At 43.0% G+C, this 18,466-nt stretch overlaps 1 protein-coding gene across 3 annotated transcripts in view; it reads left to right on the top strand.

Moving 5' to 3' along the window:
* LOC136834427 (alpha-(1,3)-fucosyltransferase C-like) overlaps positions 1-18,466 on the top strand; it is a 107,871-nt gene that overhangs the window by 51,096 nt on the left and 38,309 nt on the right. For all 3 annotated transcript variants that reach the window (XM_067097023.1, XM_067097022.1, XM_067097021.1), the window contains exons 4-7: positions 1,024-1,208; positions 5,290-5,418; positions 7,029-7,154; positions 8,439-8,642. In XM_067097023.1, coding sequence (XP_066953124.1) covers positions 1,024-1,208; positions 5,290-5,418; positions 7,029-7,154; positions 8,439-8,642 — 644 coding nt within the window. The remainder of the gene's footprint in view (positions 1-1,023; positions 1,209-5,289; positions 5,419-7,028; positions 7,155-8,438; positions 8,643-18,466) is intronic.

Genomic DNA, 18,466 nt, shown 5'->3' with positions numbered 1-18,466 from the left:
AATTCCTCAGAACTGAAGGACTGAATTCTTTCTGCTTGAGATGACTGGGAGGATGTCAGAGTTTCCTGACATCCTCTCTCTCTGTCTGCTCTCTCCTCTCTCTCTCACTCCTTGCCCATAATATATAGTCATGCTCACCTCCAGATATTTCTGGTATATGCCTGCATTACTACATGTAGATATTACATAATCCTGGTCAACTTGGGCATTCTTTAAATATATCTTGAATGCACAGAATATGTAAAACCTCAGAGAAAATGGCATTTAACGCCCTTTTAGGTGTAAATAAAAATTAACAAAATTCTATTGTCTTAATCAAAAAACAGTTCTTGAACCTAAATTATGTGTGAAATTAATGTACAGTGTCAATAGTTCTGGACCTTAAGAGAAAATTATATAACTTACCAATTTCACAAAGCTGCAACTGAAAACTGTGCTAGGGGGAACTATATGAGAGGAAAAGTAATACTATAGTCACACACGTTATGCTTTGACAACCTGTATGAAACCACCATTTCCATGCTTCCACTATCAAAATTAACAGTCTTGCTTAACTGGCTTCCATTTACTGTCTTAACGTTAATCTGTGATCACATTCCTATTCATCTATCATTTCTGACAAACTTTTTATCTCTCACTGTCCCTATCAGTGCTGTCATCCATAAAAATAGCTAATTCCCACTTCCCACGCCTCTTGTATGTCCCACAGCTTTGCTCCTACATCTATCCTTTCTCTGACTTCTCCCATCCACCACTCCTATCTGTCTTGCAACATTTTAATCTAACCCCCATGTGGATCTTTCAGGCACTTTGCTTGTAGGATGTCTACAAAGGTTTAGAAAAGGAATTATTTGGGTGTGTGCATTGGTCAGCCTCTTAATCAGTTAGTGAACTACAAGGATTTCGTTGTGCTAACTGAAGTTAAATCATTTCATGAGTTGTAAGAAGTAACACCAATATAGTCACGCAGACTGTTAAACAAAAGTTTTCAAATTGTGTCTTACTTGAAGTACTTCTTTGCAGATGGTAGTAGAGGAAGGCAGGGCCAAGCATTTCGATATTGGCTTTGGTCAGACACCTTTCATCCTAGGTAAGTGTCCCATCAACACCTGCTTCACAACATCAGATCGTGGGCTGTTCAAGCATGATGAGATTGATGCTCTTATTTGGCACTTTAGATCTGTAGATAGATCTCTGCCAAAAGTAAGGTGAGAAGTTTTGATAATCTGTCTACATTTTCAAGAGAAAAAGTACTTTAGACTAGGTATTGCAAGTAAATGGATGGCATCATGTACAGGCAGTCCCCAGGTTAAGCTGGACTCGGCTTACACTGTTCCGAGTTTACAACGCTCTTCAAATATATTCATAAAAAATTATCTCCCGACTTAAACGCATGTTCTGGCTCTACGACACAGATCCAGCAGAAGAAATATAGCTCCAAAAGGGCAGAATGGTCAAAATTTTTATTTTTTTTTTTTTTTATTAAATATTCAATCAAAATGCAGGTTATGTCATTTTCGACGATATCCTGGTTTATGCTGATTTTCGGCTTATGCTGCTAGAACGGTACCCCATCATGAACTGGGGACTGCCTGTATAGGTAAAGAAAAAACTGTTAACATTTTAAACTGATGCATCATTTCTGTCATTCAGCATTATACAGATATACAGTGGTACCTCGGTACTTAGACTTAATTCGTTCCAGAGGGCTATCAAAATACCAAATCATCTCGGTACTCCTATCCAGACTCCAAATAATACAGAAAATAAAAGCATTTTAATTCAAATTTAACAAGCCTTGGTGTTTGTTTTTTGCCTGTATTTTAAAATGTTCCTGATTTGAGAAATCACATATATAGTCGTTCAGTTTGCCGCGGCTTTGACAGGGTGATATTTTATATTGAAACTTTGCACTACTGTACTCCCATTTTGCACATATCTCTTTTCTAAATGAACTAGGGACATCCTTCCTTCCTGTCACCTCCTCTGAAGACGAATTCCTTAGCTGCTATGTGTTGCTGCTCCCTCTGAAGGTCCAGCAGTTCTTCTTTGGTGAACTCTGTTTTGTGCTCCTCTACTAACTGCTCTGCATCATCATCACTGACCTTTGAGCCCATGGACATGCCCAGAGACAATAGCCTCCACAACAGGCTAAGCCTCAAGCCTTCAAAATCCTTTTCTGTTACAGCATTTGGCCACAGTTTCGTCCAAGCAAAGTTTATGATCCTGTAAGAGATATCCACCTTGGCTCATCCATAAGGCATATGCAGTGGAGGACATTAAAGTGGTTCTGCCAGGATTCTCTAAAGGTCAGCATTGTATCAGAAGTCATTCCAAAGCACCTCTGGAGTATTGCTGTGATGTAGTTTCTTGAAATTAGAGATGACCTGATGGTTTATGGGCTAAGCCTCAAAGCCTTCAAAGTCCTTTTCTGTCACAGCATCTGGCCACAGTTTCCCCCAAGAAAAGTTCATGATCCTGTAAGAAATGTCTGCCCTGGCTTGTCTATAAAGGCATATGCAGTGGAGGACATTAAAGTGGTTCTTCCAGGATTCTTTAAGGGTCAGCTTTGTACCAGAGGTCATTCCAAAGCACTTCTGGAATATTGAATTGGTGTAGTTTCTTAAAATTAGAGATGACCAGGTGGTTCACGGGCTGGATGAGAGTTGTGTTAAGGGTCAAGAACCTCACTGTTACAAAATTAAACTCCTGCAGCATCTTGGCCTCCATGCCTGAAGTATAAGCAGGTGCATTATCCAGCACAGGAAAGGCCTTCAGTGGCAGTTGTTTCCTCCCCAGGTATTTCTTGATATTAGGGCCAACCACTCCATTCAGACACCAAAGAAAAAAAAGTTGCCTGGTTATAAGATGACGAAGCTGCTGAGTGAAATGGCAGGATTGCTGAACTTGAAAATATTTGTGGGAAAAATGTTTCTGGTGACTTAGTAAATTTGCTCTCGAAAGTTGGCCTTATGTTGATAACCTTAACAATAAAATTGAATCATGAGAAGTTGACTTGAAAGCTGATAATCTTATAGAAAAGATTGAATTACTGCTCCTAGCAAAGATAAGGTTAAGGAAAAGAATTTATTAGTAATAAGGTCTACAACAGCTTCAGGTTATATCACTGAGAAGAAAAGTAATGTTGATTCCAGTAATAATGTTGCTAAACTTGCTGATGGAGGCACTAGAGATAATACAGCGATCGGGATGCGTAACATGGTAGAAGACGCTGAAGCCAGAAAAGAGCGGGAAATTAAAATCAAGAATGATGATTTGTGATAGCAATAATGAGGCTACAATGTGGCTAGTGCATTAGTTAACAGAAGCTATCATCCTCAGTTTTTTATTGATGTACAGGTGTGTTATTTAAGAAACCTATTGCAGGTGGGACTGCCCGCATCGTTCTAAAATGTAATCGTGAAATTTTAAAGGCTGTTCATGGTAAAGGCATTAGTTCCATTAAGTCGGGTATGCAGCACATGCTTGACAAGTATAATGTGCTGACAAGGTTTTACTGTCAGTAATATGATCATTTTGAGAAGCCATGCAGGTTTGTGATAATTGTGCTGGTAACAATGTAACAACAGGATGTATTTCGGATTTTGTCAAATTAATCAGCTTTACAGATTGAGAACACAAGATATTCAACATACTGTGAAGGTGAATTTAGGAAGTTGCAAAGCTTTGGTTGTTGAAGTAGATTCGCCGCTAACACTGATCAGTAATGTAGATGTTGGTCATAAATTGTGGCAGCCGCGAAGAGCTGATAAATGATGAGACTTTTAATAATATTCTCCATATCTATGGCAGTGGCGGATTTAAGGAGGGGCACCTGGTCACGTGCCGCCCCCCCCCCAAATGTATATGCATAATAGAACATTGTTTTCTTTCAATAAATGTAGGTTACATTACGTGTGTCATCAGCAACAGCAGAGAAAACGTTTTCTTCACAAAATTTCACTAAGTCACACAGGAGAGCAACAATGGGTTCTGAAAGGTTGATGGTCTTGCAAAGCTTCATATTCACCGAAGTATTTCAGATGACACAGCAGATAATTTCATTAAATCTGTTATCAACATCCTCTCCAAAAGGTCTTCCCACAGGTCAGAATTTTTTGTAGGTAGAATAATGTGTAAATCTCAAAGCTATAATTAAATTTTGATAATGTGTACCCACTGCACACAAGAAAAATATTGCTAGAACCACTGAAAATAGAATTACTGTATATAATAATTTTGGGTTTTTTTTCTTTATGCATGTATTTAATGCCTGTATTTGCCAAAGCAGCTTCACCTGCTACTGTGTAAGCTACAAGCTTCACCTGTTGGAAACCATGTAACAGTCTTCATAATTATAATCTCTCTCTCTCTCAGTACATACAATATATGTGTGTGCATATGGTGTAAATTATATGTCTTTATGTATATATATGTATGCATACATATATAAATATCTATATATATACACTGTAGTTGTGTACATGTTTCGTATGTATATGGTAATCCTAAGTCCCCCCAATGAAAGATTTCTAGATTCGCCACTGATCTATGGTGACTATAATTAGAAACAGAATTCCTTGAAATGAATCGTTGTGACATTCAGGATCTGACAAGTTAGGTGGGATACAAAGTGCAAGCAATGTCTCAAGCAGAGACCGGATCTGATAAAGAAACCTAAAATAGTGAATAGTGTGAGTCTGTCTGTCTTGTCACACTCAGTATGTTTGACGTGCCCGAATCACCGGAAGTATAAGTCGTCATGATGCTGGATGCAAGGAAGAGATAAAAGCAAGAAAATTAATGGTTAATGAGACTGAGGCACGTGGCAAAATATATCGAGTAAGAGTTGCAAAGATTGTCAGATTAAAAACTACAGCTGACTAGGGGACGCAGGTTTGTTTCAAGAGGGAAAAGCGAGGAAATGCATCGAGAGGGAAGACGAAAGAAGGGGGAGACCCTCTTGTTAATTTTTATTTATTTGTGTTCTCTAATGGCCTATGCAGTCGTGAAGAGCTACAACAAGGAGATTGTTCGTCTGTAATTGCATCAAGAACTTTGGACAAACTTATTTAATTTACAGTTCACTCTCTCACTCACTTGGGTGTTTAGCCATAGTAGCAATCCTTTGCTGCCTGACCCAGATCCTTAAAGTTTGTTAAAAGTTTCGTTAGTTTTTTATATAAACAAAGTAGGGATACTGACATTATTTTACATCTTGTTTATTTTCATCAGCTTTGTTTTAATGAGATTTCATCCATTTTCTTTTGCTGTCTTCTCCCGAAAAAGGTCACCGCACACCCGATGGGTCTACTGGAATATAGAATCACCATCATACCTCTTTGGGGACCTCCGCCAATATCACGGTTTATTCAACTGGACCTTTTCATACGTACTCGACTCCGATTTCCCTTACCCGTAAGTCTAATCTCTCTCTCTCTCTCTCTCTCTCTCTCTCTCTCTCTCTCTCTCTCTCTCTCTCTCTCTCTCTCTCTCTCTCATAGTCAGATCCCGTAGTGGGGCAGTGTCATCAGTGCACCTTTTACTGTACCTCTGGTCATATTCTCTTTTTTGCATCTTGCTATCCACCTCTTCTAACAATTGTTTCATTGTGCAACTGCGAGGTTTTCCTCCTGTTACACCTTTCAAACCTTTTTACTGTCAAATTCCCTTTCAGCACTGAATGACCTCATAGACCCCAGCGCTTGGCCTTTGGCCTAAATCCTATATTCTGTTCTTATCATGGTAAAATTTCTTATCTCCCAAAGTGTAAAACCAATACCCACAGGTAACTCCTCAATCCAGGGAGTATGTGGATAAGCACAGAAGCGTTAATATCCACCAAAGAAACTCGTACTTCATATCTGTACTTTATCAGCTTCCTCCGGATTCTGTGGAAGCTTAGAGAGTTTCAGACAGTAACAATAACTCGCACCGTTATCCTTCCCTATCTAATCCCTACCCTTTCCCTCCCAGACGACTTTGCGAGAAAATTAGCGTTTTTCGATTATGCATCCTTTAAAATAATTAAGTTCGTAACTCTATTACATGCCAGCGAGACCTGTGGAGAAACGGAAGATACGGGTGAGGGAGAAGCTAAGTGGTAAGACTCATAGATTATTAACCTTTTTGTCTAATTTTCGACGATGACAACCGGTTCCACTTTCTATGCCCAACTTTTTCAAGTATTTTCAGAAAACGTTCAAAATGACTTTCGGTGCAAGAGCATTCGTCTTGGGATGACATTTGCTTACTGCAGACTGCCTTTTTTTTTTTTTTTAAATCCCCTGTTTTCAGTTATTGCTGGTACTGACTATGGTCCGAACCTTAGACTACTTAGAGGGCCTTCTTCACGATTTTGTTAGAGTGGAAAGGCATTGGAGGCTGTGAAAAAGAAATGGAGCAGTCAGTTAAAAGACGTGATTTGTTCAAACGTAGATAGAAACGGAGGCTGTTTACATCTATAAGAAAGATATACAACGGTTATCTGCATCTGTACGAAACATAAAGAATTGAAATAGTGAATCAAAAAGGTATAAGGCTTAGCAGAACATGAGTGAAACAGAATATATGTAATAAAGTTAGGTTGTAAACGGCAGTGTTAATTCGGCAGATATATGTAGTCGGGCACGTTTGCAAGGCCTCATATTCGGTGGGGTGGGGGGAGAGAGAGAGAGCAGTTCCTTAGAGACTTCCTTGGAAGGACAGAAGCATTGGAGCAACCCAAGGAAAAGCTTCACCTTAATATAAATTATTATTCATACGAAGGAAAACAAAGAAAGGGTTTGTTAATGGGTGAGTAAGATTGGACAGAGTAGGAGAACATTCGTAAAAGAAACAGTGAAGTGTCGCGAAACGATAGTGGAAACCAGTATATCAAATAAAAAAAAAAAATTAAAGACCAACATATCTGCATGATGGCTGTGGGAAAAAAAAGCGAGTGCATTCCAAGGAAGGGGATGTCATCTTCCAACCTGAATTCTTAGGAGTTACACGAGAAGTAAAACCAACACAAGTTTTCTTTTCAGATACGACGTCGTGTACCGCCGTCGGAATCCGCTCCCAGAAATTGATTACCAGAACACGACAGCGCAGAAGACGAAACTGGCCGCTTGGTTCGTCAGTAACTGTAACGCTGTCAGTAAGAGGCAACAGTAGGTACAAAGGCTCTACCAGAGCTTACAAGGGCTTTTTTTAATCTTTTAACCAAGGAAGAGGGGAGAATTGTTCTTTACTTTGCTTTTGACATCTTTTGGATACTTTGCTCCAATTAAATAGTACTGACAACAAAACTGTGTATGTTCATGTTCATGTGTCTGTGGCTGTCATATATTTGACATTAAAACTGAAGCCACGTCATTTAGCTTTCGTGGGACTCTCCAGACGTCCAAACCAGTCACGCAAGTTGTTCTCGTGAGACCCCACCTTAATGAACGTGGACGACTTCAATTCTTCCTGCAGAATTTTACTGTAAAATTCTGTAAAATACAAACTAAAATAGGTTCACTCTCTTCTTTAATTTTTGAGTTATACTGATTGGCCTCGAAGATATATTCAAGCTACTGCAGTTTTGTTTGTTTGTTTTTTTTACGTAGTAAATACAATACTGACTTGCTCCTAGACAGACAGGCAGTGAGCTCTCATAGCTAGTAAAACTTTTGAACTCAAATATTAATATTCTTTCCTCTTTATCCTTGACAGTTGGTTTTAAACATACCACTTTCCCACTGTGTGGGTAGGTAGCAAAGCTGAGATGGGCTGTATCATTTTACGGCAAAACGTGACGACCTGAAAATTCATCTTTTCAATATCTGTAGTGGGAAACGGGTCAAACACACAATGATTTTGTCTCGGGTATCTTTTGCACATTCCATGATTCTTTTGCTTCCTTGTCACTTCCTTTCAGAAACAACTCGAGAGGAAGACAATTTTCCAGAGTTCCCTCAAACAATTTCCAACCCCAACCTAAAAATGTGTCTGCTTTTTCCACATTAAATCGGCAAATTCCTTATGTATAATATTAAGATTTTTGTTTGTCCTACTTGATTTTATTCCAGAATTGAAGAGCTAAGAGTAATGTATTTTTCAATCTGAGAAACTACATCTTTCTTTGAAAATTTGCTAGATAAGAAAAGACAAAAATAGCTGGAAGGATACTAATAACGAGAAATAGAGCTCGAATGTGAAAGTTCCTTAAGAGGGCAGTAAGAATTCAAATCAAGTACAGTACTGTTAACGTTGAGAGATATGAGAACCCAGTCACGAAGCCATGAATGAAACTTCCCCCCCCCCCACAATAATAGCCCTCATATCACCATATCATTGTCACAGGAGCAACAGTCCCGTTAGAACAGTTACTGAACGAAGATAGCTTCATGATTCTTTCTGTAAGTTCTTGAAGAATTTATTTTCTAAAATTAATCCATTTGTCCTTTGAGGTTCGTCCAAGAACTACAAAAATTCATGTCGGTGGACATTTACGGCGGCTGTGGACCACTGAAGTGTGACTGTGGTGGTGAATGCGCCCTCAAGCCACCAGATTATTGTTACGAGATGGTGGAAAGAGATTACAAGTTTTATCTGGCTTTTGAAAACTCTCTCTGTAAAGACTACGTCACCGAGAAATTTTTCAACACATTAAGGTAATCTCCTTTGCTTGCTTGGTTGCTCGGTTATTCTACCATTCAACAGGTTTGTAATTTTTCATATTTTCATGTTCCTGTATTAACACTAATCATGAACACTCAACAAAAACACCGGTAATCCTTTTTTTTTATGGGTGTTCACAGTATAAAGAGAGGACAGTTTACACTTCACCCATAATTCTAGGAGTCAAGGGTATAGATTCTAAAAAGAGTATCAGTAGATTTACTATTTCTGTCAAATAAATCACCAGCGTGTATGAATCTTTTTCCAAAAACGATCTTTTTTTTTTATTCCAAGTATTCAAAATCTCTTTTTTTCCAAATTATATTTTCTTCTCTTCAGCTCTCTGACATTCTCCAGTTCTCATTTTCCTTAATCCATACACATCTGATATCCTCCCCTACATTCTCTGCATCTTTCTTCTATCCTGTAACTTCTAATTTCATCCTTCCAGGCCATGCTCACCTCACTTCCAGCATGCTACCTCGTCTTCCTGCATTCAGTAGGTCTTGCTCTCTTCACTTCCAACAAATTCCATTTAATCTGTCGAGTATCCAGCATGTATTACTCCCATCACTTCCAGCTCATTTCATTTACTCTGTCCAGTCTTGAGTAAGTCTTGCTCTCCTCACATCCAATACATTCCTTCAGCATTCAGCAGGACATGTTAGACTCACATTCGTTCCATTCAATTTAATTTATCCAGTATTCAGAGGTATTGCTCTCCACACTTCCAGTACAGGTCTTACCCAGCTTCCAGTCTATTCCATGTAATCCTTCCAATACTCAGCAGGTCTTGCCTTCCCTGTTTCCAGCATATTCCATTTCATCCTGCCTGGCGTATGTAGACCTTGCTCTCCCCACTTCAAACCAATTTCATTTAATCCATCCAGCCTTAAGCAGATCTCGCTTTTTTCACTCCTGCAAAATTCTTTTAATCTCTCCAGTATTCAAGAGGTCTTGACCCTTTTACTTCCATTGCTTATTCATGCCAGACGTCAGCAAATCTTGTTTGCTTCTCATCCAGCACATTCCATTTAATCCGTCCAGTCTTCAGCAGATCTTGCTCTCCTAAATTCCAACACATTCCACTTAATCACTCCAGTATTTACCAGGTCTTGCAGTTTTCACAATCAGCATATTCCTTTTAATTTGTCCACTATTTAACAGTATTCTCTTCCATAATGTTCGTAATCCTTTCCAGTCCTCAGTACATTCCGTTCACATTCCAGCACATTCCATTTAATCCTTTCAGTATTTACTGGGATTGCTCTTCTCACATCTAGAACAGTCTGTTTAATCTATTCAGTGCCCAGCAGGTCTTCTCGCTTTCAGAACTTCCATTTAACCCATCTCACATTGAGTCTGCCTCGCTTTCTCTTCACTTCCATTTAATTTGTTCAAAATGAGCAAGTTTTGCAATTGTGAGAGGGTGCGAAAGAAAGATCAGGTAGAAGAGTACTGCTAGTTTATTGAGAAAGCAGGCTGCTTATAAAGCGGCATGCGGACATCAGTACAAATACATACAAAGACATACAAGTGACCCGAGGTCAATTATTCACTATGCAAAACAAGTCAGGTACATACAGATAACGTGACAAATAAAAATAGTAAATTAAACACAAAGATACTCTGACACATACGCAATATACAAGGACAAGAATGGATAGGTAATGAATGTACAATTACATAGTAAAAATAGGGCTGATTACCCTGACCTAGGGTCAGGCGAAAAGGCACCGTAGAAAACGGGAGGTTCTTCACAGAAAACCCGTTTAGCAGGGACTTTACAATACTCCCCCCCCCCCAAAAAAGACGTAGGTAACGTCTGATCAAGGCAGGTATCTGCTGGGGCGGCGGAGAGGGCCATGGCTCCTCGACATCAGCTGGGGGGTGCATTTGACTGGTGCGTTGCGTATGGGAGTGGTTTGTTGTTCCTCTGCCTGGGCCCAGGGCCTTCCGGGGCCGCCCACGCGACTTTCTTGTGGGTGGGGTGGGCTGAAGGGGCGACGTCTCCTGCAGGGGGCACTGGGGAGTGCCACCAACGTCCTCCTCCATGATTGCAGGCTTGATACGGTCTACCGACACCCAGTCGTCCTTCCCACGGATGGCCACCCGGAATGCCTTTTTGTTCCTTTCCAGCATGAGTAAAGGCCCCCTGTAGGGCCTGGTTAAGGGCGGGGCGGACGACGTCATTCCTGATAAAGACGTGGATGGTGGAGGACAGACCAGGAGGCATGAAGGGGGATGTCCTGTCAGTATACGTCCACTGGCAGGGGGCGAACTTTCCGACCCTGTTGCGGAGCCTCTGTGTTGTTAGGTTGTCCTGGTCCTGCGTGATGAGTTCACCTGGGGCAACGAGGGACTCCCCGTAGACTTTTTCAGCTGCGGACGGGTTCCCATTGGCTCTGGGGGCGGTCCTCAACTCGAGGAGGACCCAGGGGAGCTGGTACTTCCAATTGTCGGTGGTGCAACGAGCCATGAGGGATGCCTTCAGAGACCTGTGGAACCTTTCCACCAATCCGCTGGCTGCGGGGTTGTAGGTGGTGGTGCCTTGGTGAGTGGTCCCCAGCAGGCATGCCAGGGCGGTCCACAGCTCAGACAGGAAAGCTGGGCCCCTGTCCTTAGTTATGTGGTCCGGGACACCGAACCGGCGGATCCAGCTGGAGAGGAGGGCCTCGGCGCACGCACTGGTGGTGGTTTCTTCCATGGGCGTCACTTCGGGCCACCTGGTGGAGCGGTCAACAACTGTCAGAAGGTGTCTGGCTCCTCCTGATGGGGGAAGAAGACCCACGACGTCAACATGGATGTGCCCAAACCATCTTCCTGGCTGAGAAAAGTCGCCCACCTCTGACTCGGTGTGACGTCCCACTTTGCTGATCTGGTACTGAATGCACTGCCTTGCCCAGGCTGTTGCGTCCTTCCATATGCCGTGCCAGACGAACTTCTCTACCAGCAGCTTGGCCGTCGTCCTGCCGGAGGGGTGGGACAGTCCATGGATGATGCCGAACACCAGGCGACGGTGGGAGGTGGGCACCAGTGGGCGGGGGTGGCCAGTGCTCACGTCGCTCAGCAGTGTTGGCCCCCCAGGGGCGAGGGGCACATCCTTCCACTTCAGCGACGTGATGGCGGTGTGGTACACTGGAATCTCTGGGTCAGTGGCCTGTTCCCGGGCGAGGTCCTCGCAATCGATCCCGAGCTGCACCGCGTTAGTTTCAACTCTCGAGAAGGCGTCTGCTACAGGGTTCTTCCTGCCAGAGGGGTATTTGATGGTGCAGGTGAACTCCACAATGGCCGCAAGGTTCCGCTGCTGCCTGGAGGACCAAGCATCCCCCAGCTTTGTGAAGGCGTAGACCAGCGGCTGTTGGTCCATCCAAATTGTGAAGGGCGTACGCTCCAGGAGGAACTTGAAGTGGCATACCTCCTGGTACACTGCGAAGAGTTCCCTGTCGAAGGTGCTGTGACGGGACTTGGTGGGGCTGAGCTTCCTGCTGAAGAAGACGATGGGCTGAGGGGCTCCGTTGACAACCTGCTCCAGGACGGCCCCGCAGGCGATGTTGCTGGCGTCTGTTGTTAGCTGGAGGGGAGCGTTGGAGTCCGGTGAGCCAAGGCTGTTGCCTTCTCGAGGGCGGCCTTCGTCAGGGAGAAAGCCCGCTGCTGGTTGGGGCCCCACACTAAGGACTTCGGATGGCCCTTCAGGATCTCCGTAAGGGGGGCCATGGTGTGCGCGACCCTGGGGATAAACCTCCTGTAGTAGTTGACCATCCCGAGGAATTCTTGTACTCCCTTGACAGAGGTAGGGGTGGGGAATCGGACGACGGCCTCAGCCTTCGATGCAAGTGGACGGACGCCTCCCGGGGATATCTCGTGGCCAAGGAAGTCGACTCTTTCGACGCCGAAGGTGCACTTGTCGACTCTTTCAACGCCGAAGGTGCACTTGTCGAACCTGACGACGAGGCCGTTCTCCTGCAGGTGGTGCAGGACCTTCTGGATGTGCCGCAAGTGATCTTTGTGGGACCTGGAAAAAATTAGGATGTCATCGACGTTCCCCAGGATGCTGTCCATCAGTCTCTGGAAAGTCGCCCCTGCATTCCTCAGGCTGAAGGTGGAGAAGGCAAAGACATAGGACCCGAAGGGCGTGATGATGGCGGTTTTGGGAATGTCGTCTGGAGCTACTGGTACCTGAAAATAGGACTTTAACAGATCTAATTTTGAAAATATTTTGGCCCCGTGGAAAGAGGCCATGAGGTCTTGCGTGTTTGGGAGGGGGTAGTGATCTGGTTCTGTAGCGAGGTTGAGCCGCCTGTAGTTGCCGCAGGGTCTCCAGGAGCCGTCCAGTTTTTGCATCATGTGAAGGGGAGAGGCCCACGGGCTGGGGGCCTTTCTGTATATGCCCATACACTCCATTTCGGCGAAAGCATCCTTGGCCTTCTGAAGGCGCTGAGGGGGAACCTCCAGAATTTTGCGTGCATCGGGGGCTCCCTCGTCTTAATGTGGTGGTAAATTCCGTGCTTGGCGGGGGCTCCGGGCACCTGATGAAGTTCAGGCCTGAACACCTTACTGAATTCCTTCAGGAGGGAGGCATACTGGTGGGGAATGACAGAACATACTGTGGGTGCACCGAGGCCCGGCGCCAGGGTCAGGGACTGGCAGGACTCAGTGTCCAGCAGGCATTTGCGGCTGACGTCGACTGCCAGTCCGAAGTGGGCCAGGAAGTCCGCACCCAGGTGTGGGGTTCTCACGTCCATGACGATGAAGTTCCACATGTATCTCCGGCCCAGGATGGAGACCGACAGGAGCTTGGTACCATAGGAGAGGATGGGGGACCCATTGGCGACCATCAGGGAGGCATCCGGGTCCGGTGGGCGTTTGTGGTCCTCTCTGGAAGGCGGGAACACTGACCGCACGGCTCCCGTGTCGATCAGCATCATCCTGCCGGAGTGAGTGTCGCGGACGTAGAACCCTATTGGTGCGGTGCTCCTGGGTGCTTCTGCTGCCATGGCGGCCTGTGAGGGTGGCCACTGCCTCCCCTGTTTTTTGGATGGGCAAAAAGGCAGGGGGCTTAACAATTTCGAGCATTCTTGCCGAACTTCTGATGGTAGTAGCAAAGCCCCGGCCTTTCTTTATTCTGGTGATAGGGTGGCCGCCTCATGGCGACGGCGTTGATCTCCTCCGCATTGGGTTCCTCCAGCTGGAGGCAGTTGATGGGGTGTGCGGGCGTGGATGCCCGCTTCGCCGCCCTCGTGGAGTCAGTTAGCTGCTGCGACGTTCTGATAAGATCCTCGACCAGCAGGGTGTAGGACTCCTTAGTCTGACCCTGAACCTCCGGGAGGAGCTGCTGAGGAGGATCTCCCTCGACATGCTGATCTCCTTGTGCCTGCCATTGCTGTCCGTCTTGGGGAGGAGGAGGAGGTCCTGGAGGGCGTGCCACGTCTCCAGGAGGTTCGTGTCCTGCCAGGGGTTGATGGCGAGGTCGAGGGCGGCTCTCTCGCAGACCAGCAGGGAGCAGGTCTCGACAAGAGAGGCCTTCAGGTGCTGGTAGGTGGCAGGGCTCGAAGACGATGTCACCCACGGGGTGACCTTCCTGTATATCTCCTCCGGTAGGGTGTTGATCACTATGTCTGCCTGCAGTACCTCGTTGGTCAGGCCTGCCACCCTGAACTGTCCCTCGACCCTGTAGAGCCATGATTTCGGGTTGTGATGGGTGAACGGCGGCAGCTTTATGGTGAGGGCGGCCCTCGGTTGATCCGTCGGGAGGGGCATTGCGCAAGGAGCGGGTACTGGCGTGGAGGAGTGCACGGGTTTTGGCGTGGGGGTTGTGCGAGGGAGATTTCCATCTCCGAGAAGTTTGCGGTTATTTGTATGTGGAAGGGAATGTCTGCGTCCGTGCTCATTTCCACGCTCTCACTTGGAGTGTGAGTTAACACTCGTGTCAATACACGCTTGGGAGCGTGCCATGTGGGTCCGCTAATGACGCTGGTGATTTGCCGACGAGGGTCGATAACGCCCGAACGCTCAGTTAGAGTGCCGTAGTTAGTCCGTTAGGGGCATGGGGTGGTTCATTGGGCCAAGACTGAGTTGCCACCACTGTGAGAGGGTGCAAAAGAAAGAGCAGGTAGACGAGTCTGCTAGTTTATTGAGAAAGCAGCCCACTTATAAAGTGGCATGTGGACGTCAGTACAAAGACATACAAGTGACCCAAGGTCAGTTATTCACTATGCAAAACAAGACAGGTACATACACATAACATGACAAATAAAAATAGTAAATTAAACACAAAGATACTCTGACACATACACAATATACAAGGGCAAATATGGATAGGTAATGAATGTACAATTACATAGTAAAAATAGGGCTGATTACCCTGACCTAGGGTCAGGCGAAAAGGCATCGTAGAAAACGGGAGGTTCTTCACATAAAACCTGTTTAGCGGGGACTTTACACTATCATCAATTTCAGTATATGCCATTTAATCCTATCTGTTTTCATAAAGTCTTTTCCACTGACTAGACTTCAAGCACAATCTACTTTATCCCTCATTACTCATCAGGTCTTTCTTTTCTAGTGTACAGCACTTCAAATTTTGTCTCTCCAGTCGTTTTAGGTCTAGTAATATTAACTGAGGAACAGATGTTTTGCAAAAAAAAAAAAGTATTTTCATACTGGTCACCATTATTAAACGAGTGATAGATTTTAATATTACTGTATTTGTTAAATGATTGACAAAACAGAAATAGTAGTGCTTTTATGTGTAAATGTAACCGTTTAGTGATGACTTCATGAATGATGTAGAAAGCAAAATGAAATCACTTAAAACCTTTACTTTCATACCTCATGATATTGCTTATATTTAAACTAAACTGAAATCTTAATTTTGTTGATGCTAATGTAGGACTGTTAATATACATCACTACTGTGTTCTTAATTAAGAGTATTTATTCTAAAAGCATGTTTTGATAGCTTAAGCTCTAGTTGCCTCTTTGCTGTTCTTATGCCCAGCCTTGTTTCCACCCAAGAATCGGTGTGACCAGCTGCAATCCTATAGGTTGTAATTTTCAACAGGCAGCCTCAATGTTTCTAAAACAATTGTAGTAACATAAATCACAATCCAAAGGGAAGCGTTATTGTTTTGTCATTGCTTTATTATGTTAACAACGATACACAATATGTTGTGCACATTTTTTACTTTCAGGAAGAAACAAAAGCAGAATGATAGTATTATTTAATACTTCAAAGAATAAATAAATTATTTGGAAATTCAGTTGACACTGATGGATATTTCAAATGTTTTTACGAGGTCGATGACATATTCCCAGAGCTAAAGCTAGATAATAGGAATAAAAATTGGTTAAAGAAATATTTGAAATAAAATAAAATACAAGAGACATTGCTGAGGGTATTGAGGGTTTATGTCATTGAGAACACGTTGCTGAGAACACTAGCAATTTCTTCAGTGAAAGTGAAATATTATAGAGGGATGAGTGAGTTTTTTAATTAGCATTTCCCAACGTTCTGTGAGAGAGAGAGAGAGAGAGAGAGAGAGAGAGAGAGAGAGAGAGAGAGAGAGAGAGAGAGAGAGAGAGCGAGTGTAATTGTCGTTAGTGAGTGCTTGGTTGTTTGGAAGAGGGATGAGGTTGTTAGTTTGTTTACGGCGCTGTCTGTCTGTGGAATATGTGAAGGATTTTTCGGTTTTGAGTGAGTCTTGAGTCAGAGCTAGTGCCGGTCAGTCGTTTGGTCTTGGACAGTTTTTTGTGTGCTTTTTGAGAGTTGGTTTTTCTTGTTAGTGTGCTGTTCTTGTTGTGTATATAGTTCTATCTTCTTTTTTTTATGTTTCCTTGTTTTGTTTGTGTGGTTTTGGGTGCTGTGTTGGCGACCGTGGACGCCTTACTCCATCTTCCAGCAACCGAGGATCAGGGTGAGTGTTGTGTACTGTTTTTTGTGGTTTTGAATTCCGCCACAATATGCATTAGAGTTTGTAGAAGGGTAAGTGTCTACTTAGCTGTAGGAATGGGTCCCCGAGACAAGATGGGTCTTGCGTCCCTGAGACGTCAGAGAAAGGACCGTAGATGAGGTGAAAAGTTGTGGAATAAGACGGGACGAAAATGGAAGTGAGAATAACGAACATTCGCAGATGCTACAATAGTGACAGGGAATAGTAAAGAGAAACTTCAAAGATTAGTGAGAAAGTTTGAATTTGTTCATTAAAGGAGAAAGAAGAGACTAAACGAAAGGAACGTAAGGTTATGGGACTAAGTGGGAGTTTAGGTCTGGAATAATGGAGGCTTACAATTTGTTTGCATGAAAGTTTCATGAGCAGATTTCTAGAAGAGCTTTGTGTATTTCATTTTCTTCATTCTTTAAAACTCCTAAACACCTTTTTAAATAAAACCTACAATTTACAATACCTCCCAACTTGCTCAGGTTGGTATTTTAGATTTTTTTAAATATTGATGGAAGGTGGATCAGATAATATGGATGCTGAGAGTAGAAGCAGGAGGTATTACAGGTATTTAGGAATAAATATTTCAATTGGTGGTAGGATGAGAGGAGTCATAGAATAGGTGAAGCGTTGAAGGTAACGAATTGTGTAAAACGGTAGGAGAAACTTCATGTATGTATGGAAACCAGGGTTGGAATTTCTGAAGGGACTATTCAACCAATTCTCCCCTATGGAAGGGTAGTGTGGACACTGACTGAGAATGTGAGAAAGAAGGTTGAGGCTGTATCGATTATGTTTTCACGTGGCATATGTGGTATAAAAAAATTCATAAAGATCAGGGTGTTTTGGGATGATTTGATCATGATGAATAAAATAGAGGTTGAAAGGTTAGTGAAAAAAAATATGCAGTTCAGAAGTGTTGGGAAGGGGAAGACCACCTAGGGAAGATGGATGAAGGGAGTGAAGGAGGTGTTGGAAGGGAAGGGCCACTACGTCCAGGAAGCAGGAGAGTCCTTGTAAGAGAGAGGTCAGTGGCATTGTGTGCGTGTGTGTGTGTGGGACGTTTCGACATGCTACAGGTGAGGTATCTGTGTAGGTGCAAGAAGCAGCTAGTGTTATGGAAGTTTTTTACACAAAGTGGTCATTCACTATTCAACAGTTTATGCAGTTTAGATTTCTTATTCTTCTTCTTTTAACGTGCTTTTTTCCCATTTCTATGGGGTAAGCACAATGCCTTCTTTTGAAGGGCTTTGATTTGGCTTTGGGGTAGACTCGATCGGCTGCCCTGCCTGTCATCGCTTAGATGTGATCATTGTCTTTTCTTGCATTAAGAGCACCCTTTGTTAAACGAATCGGCTTAATGTTAAAGGAAAAAGAAAGAAATTATATATGTGTATACATATATATGTATGCACACACACACACACACACACACATATATATATATATATATATATATATATATATATATATATATATATATATATATATATATATATATATATATATATATATATATATATATATTATATATATATATATATATATATATATATATATATATATATATATTATATATATATATATATACAGGCTACTCTGTATATATATACAGTAATGATAATGATTATGCAATTACTTTATGGGCAAAGGAAGGCAATGATTATGCTGACTTACCTCTTTTCCAAAGGATACAAAATAATTTAACAATTTGGATTTGAAATTAATCTGAAAAACCCCATCATTGCCTACAGTGGCCTTCAAGGAACCTCCTATACTGGTCTTTTCTCCAATTCCAGATATGATGGAATACTTATTTCCTTATTTGGATCTCATTTAAGATTTCAGGTGTAAAGAAAATACTTTGGACCTAACACT

This window comes from Macrobrachium rosenbergii, chromosome 53 (genome assembly GCF_040412425.1).
Source record: "Macrobrachium rosenbergii isolate ZJJX-2024 chromosome 53, ASM4041242v1, whole genome shotgun sequence".
In the NCBI taxonomy this organism is placed as follows: domain Eukaryota; kingdom Metazoa; phylum Arthropoda; class Malacostraca; order Decapoda; family Palaemonidae; genus Macrobrachium; species Macrobrachium rosenbergii.
The sequence above is the reverse complement of the archived record's forward strand: the minus strand, read 5'-3'. Positions and strand labels throughout refer to the sequence as shown.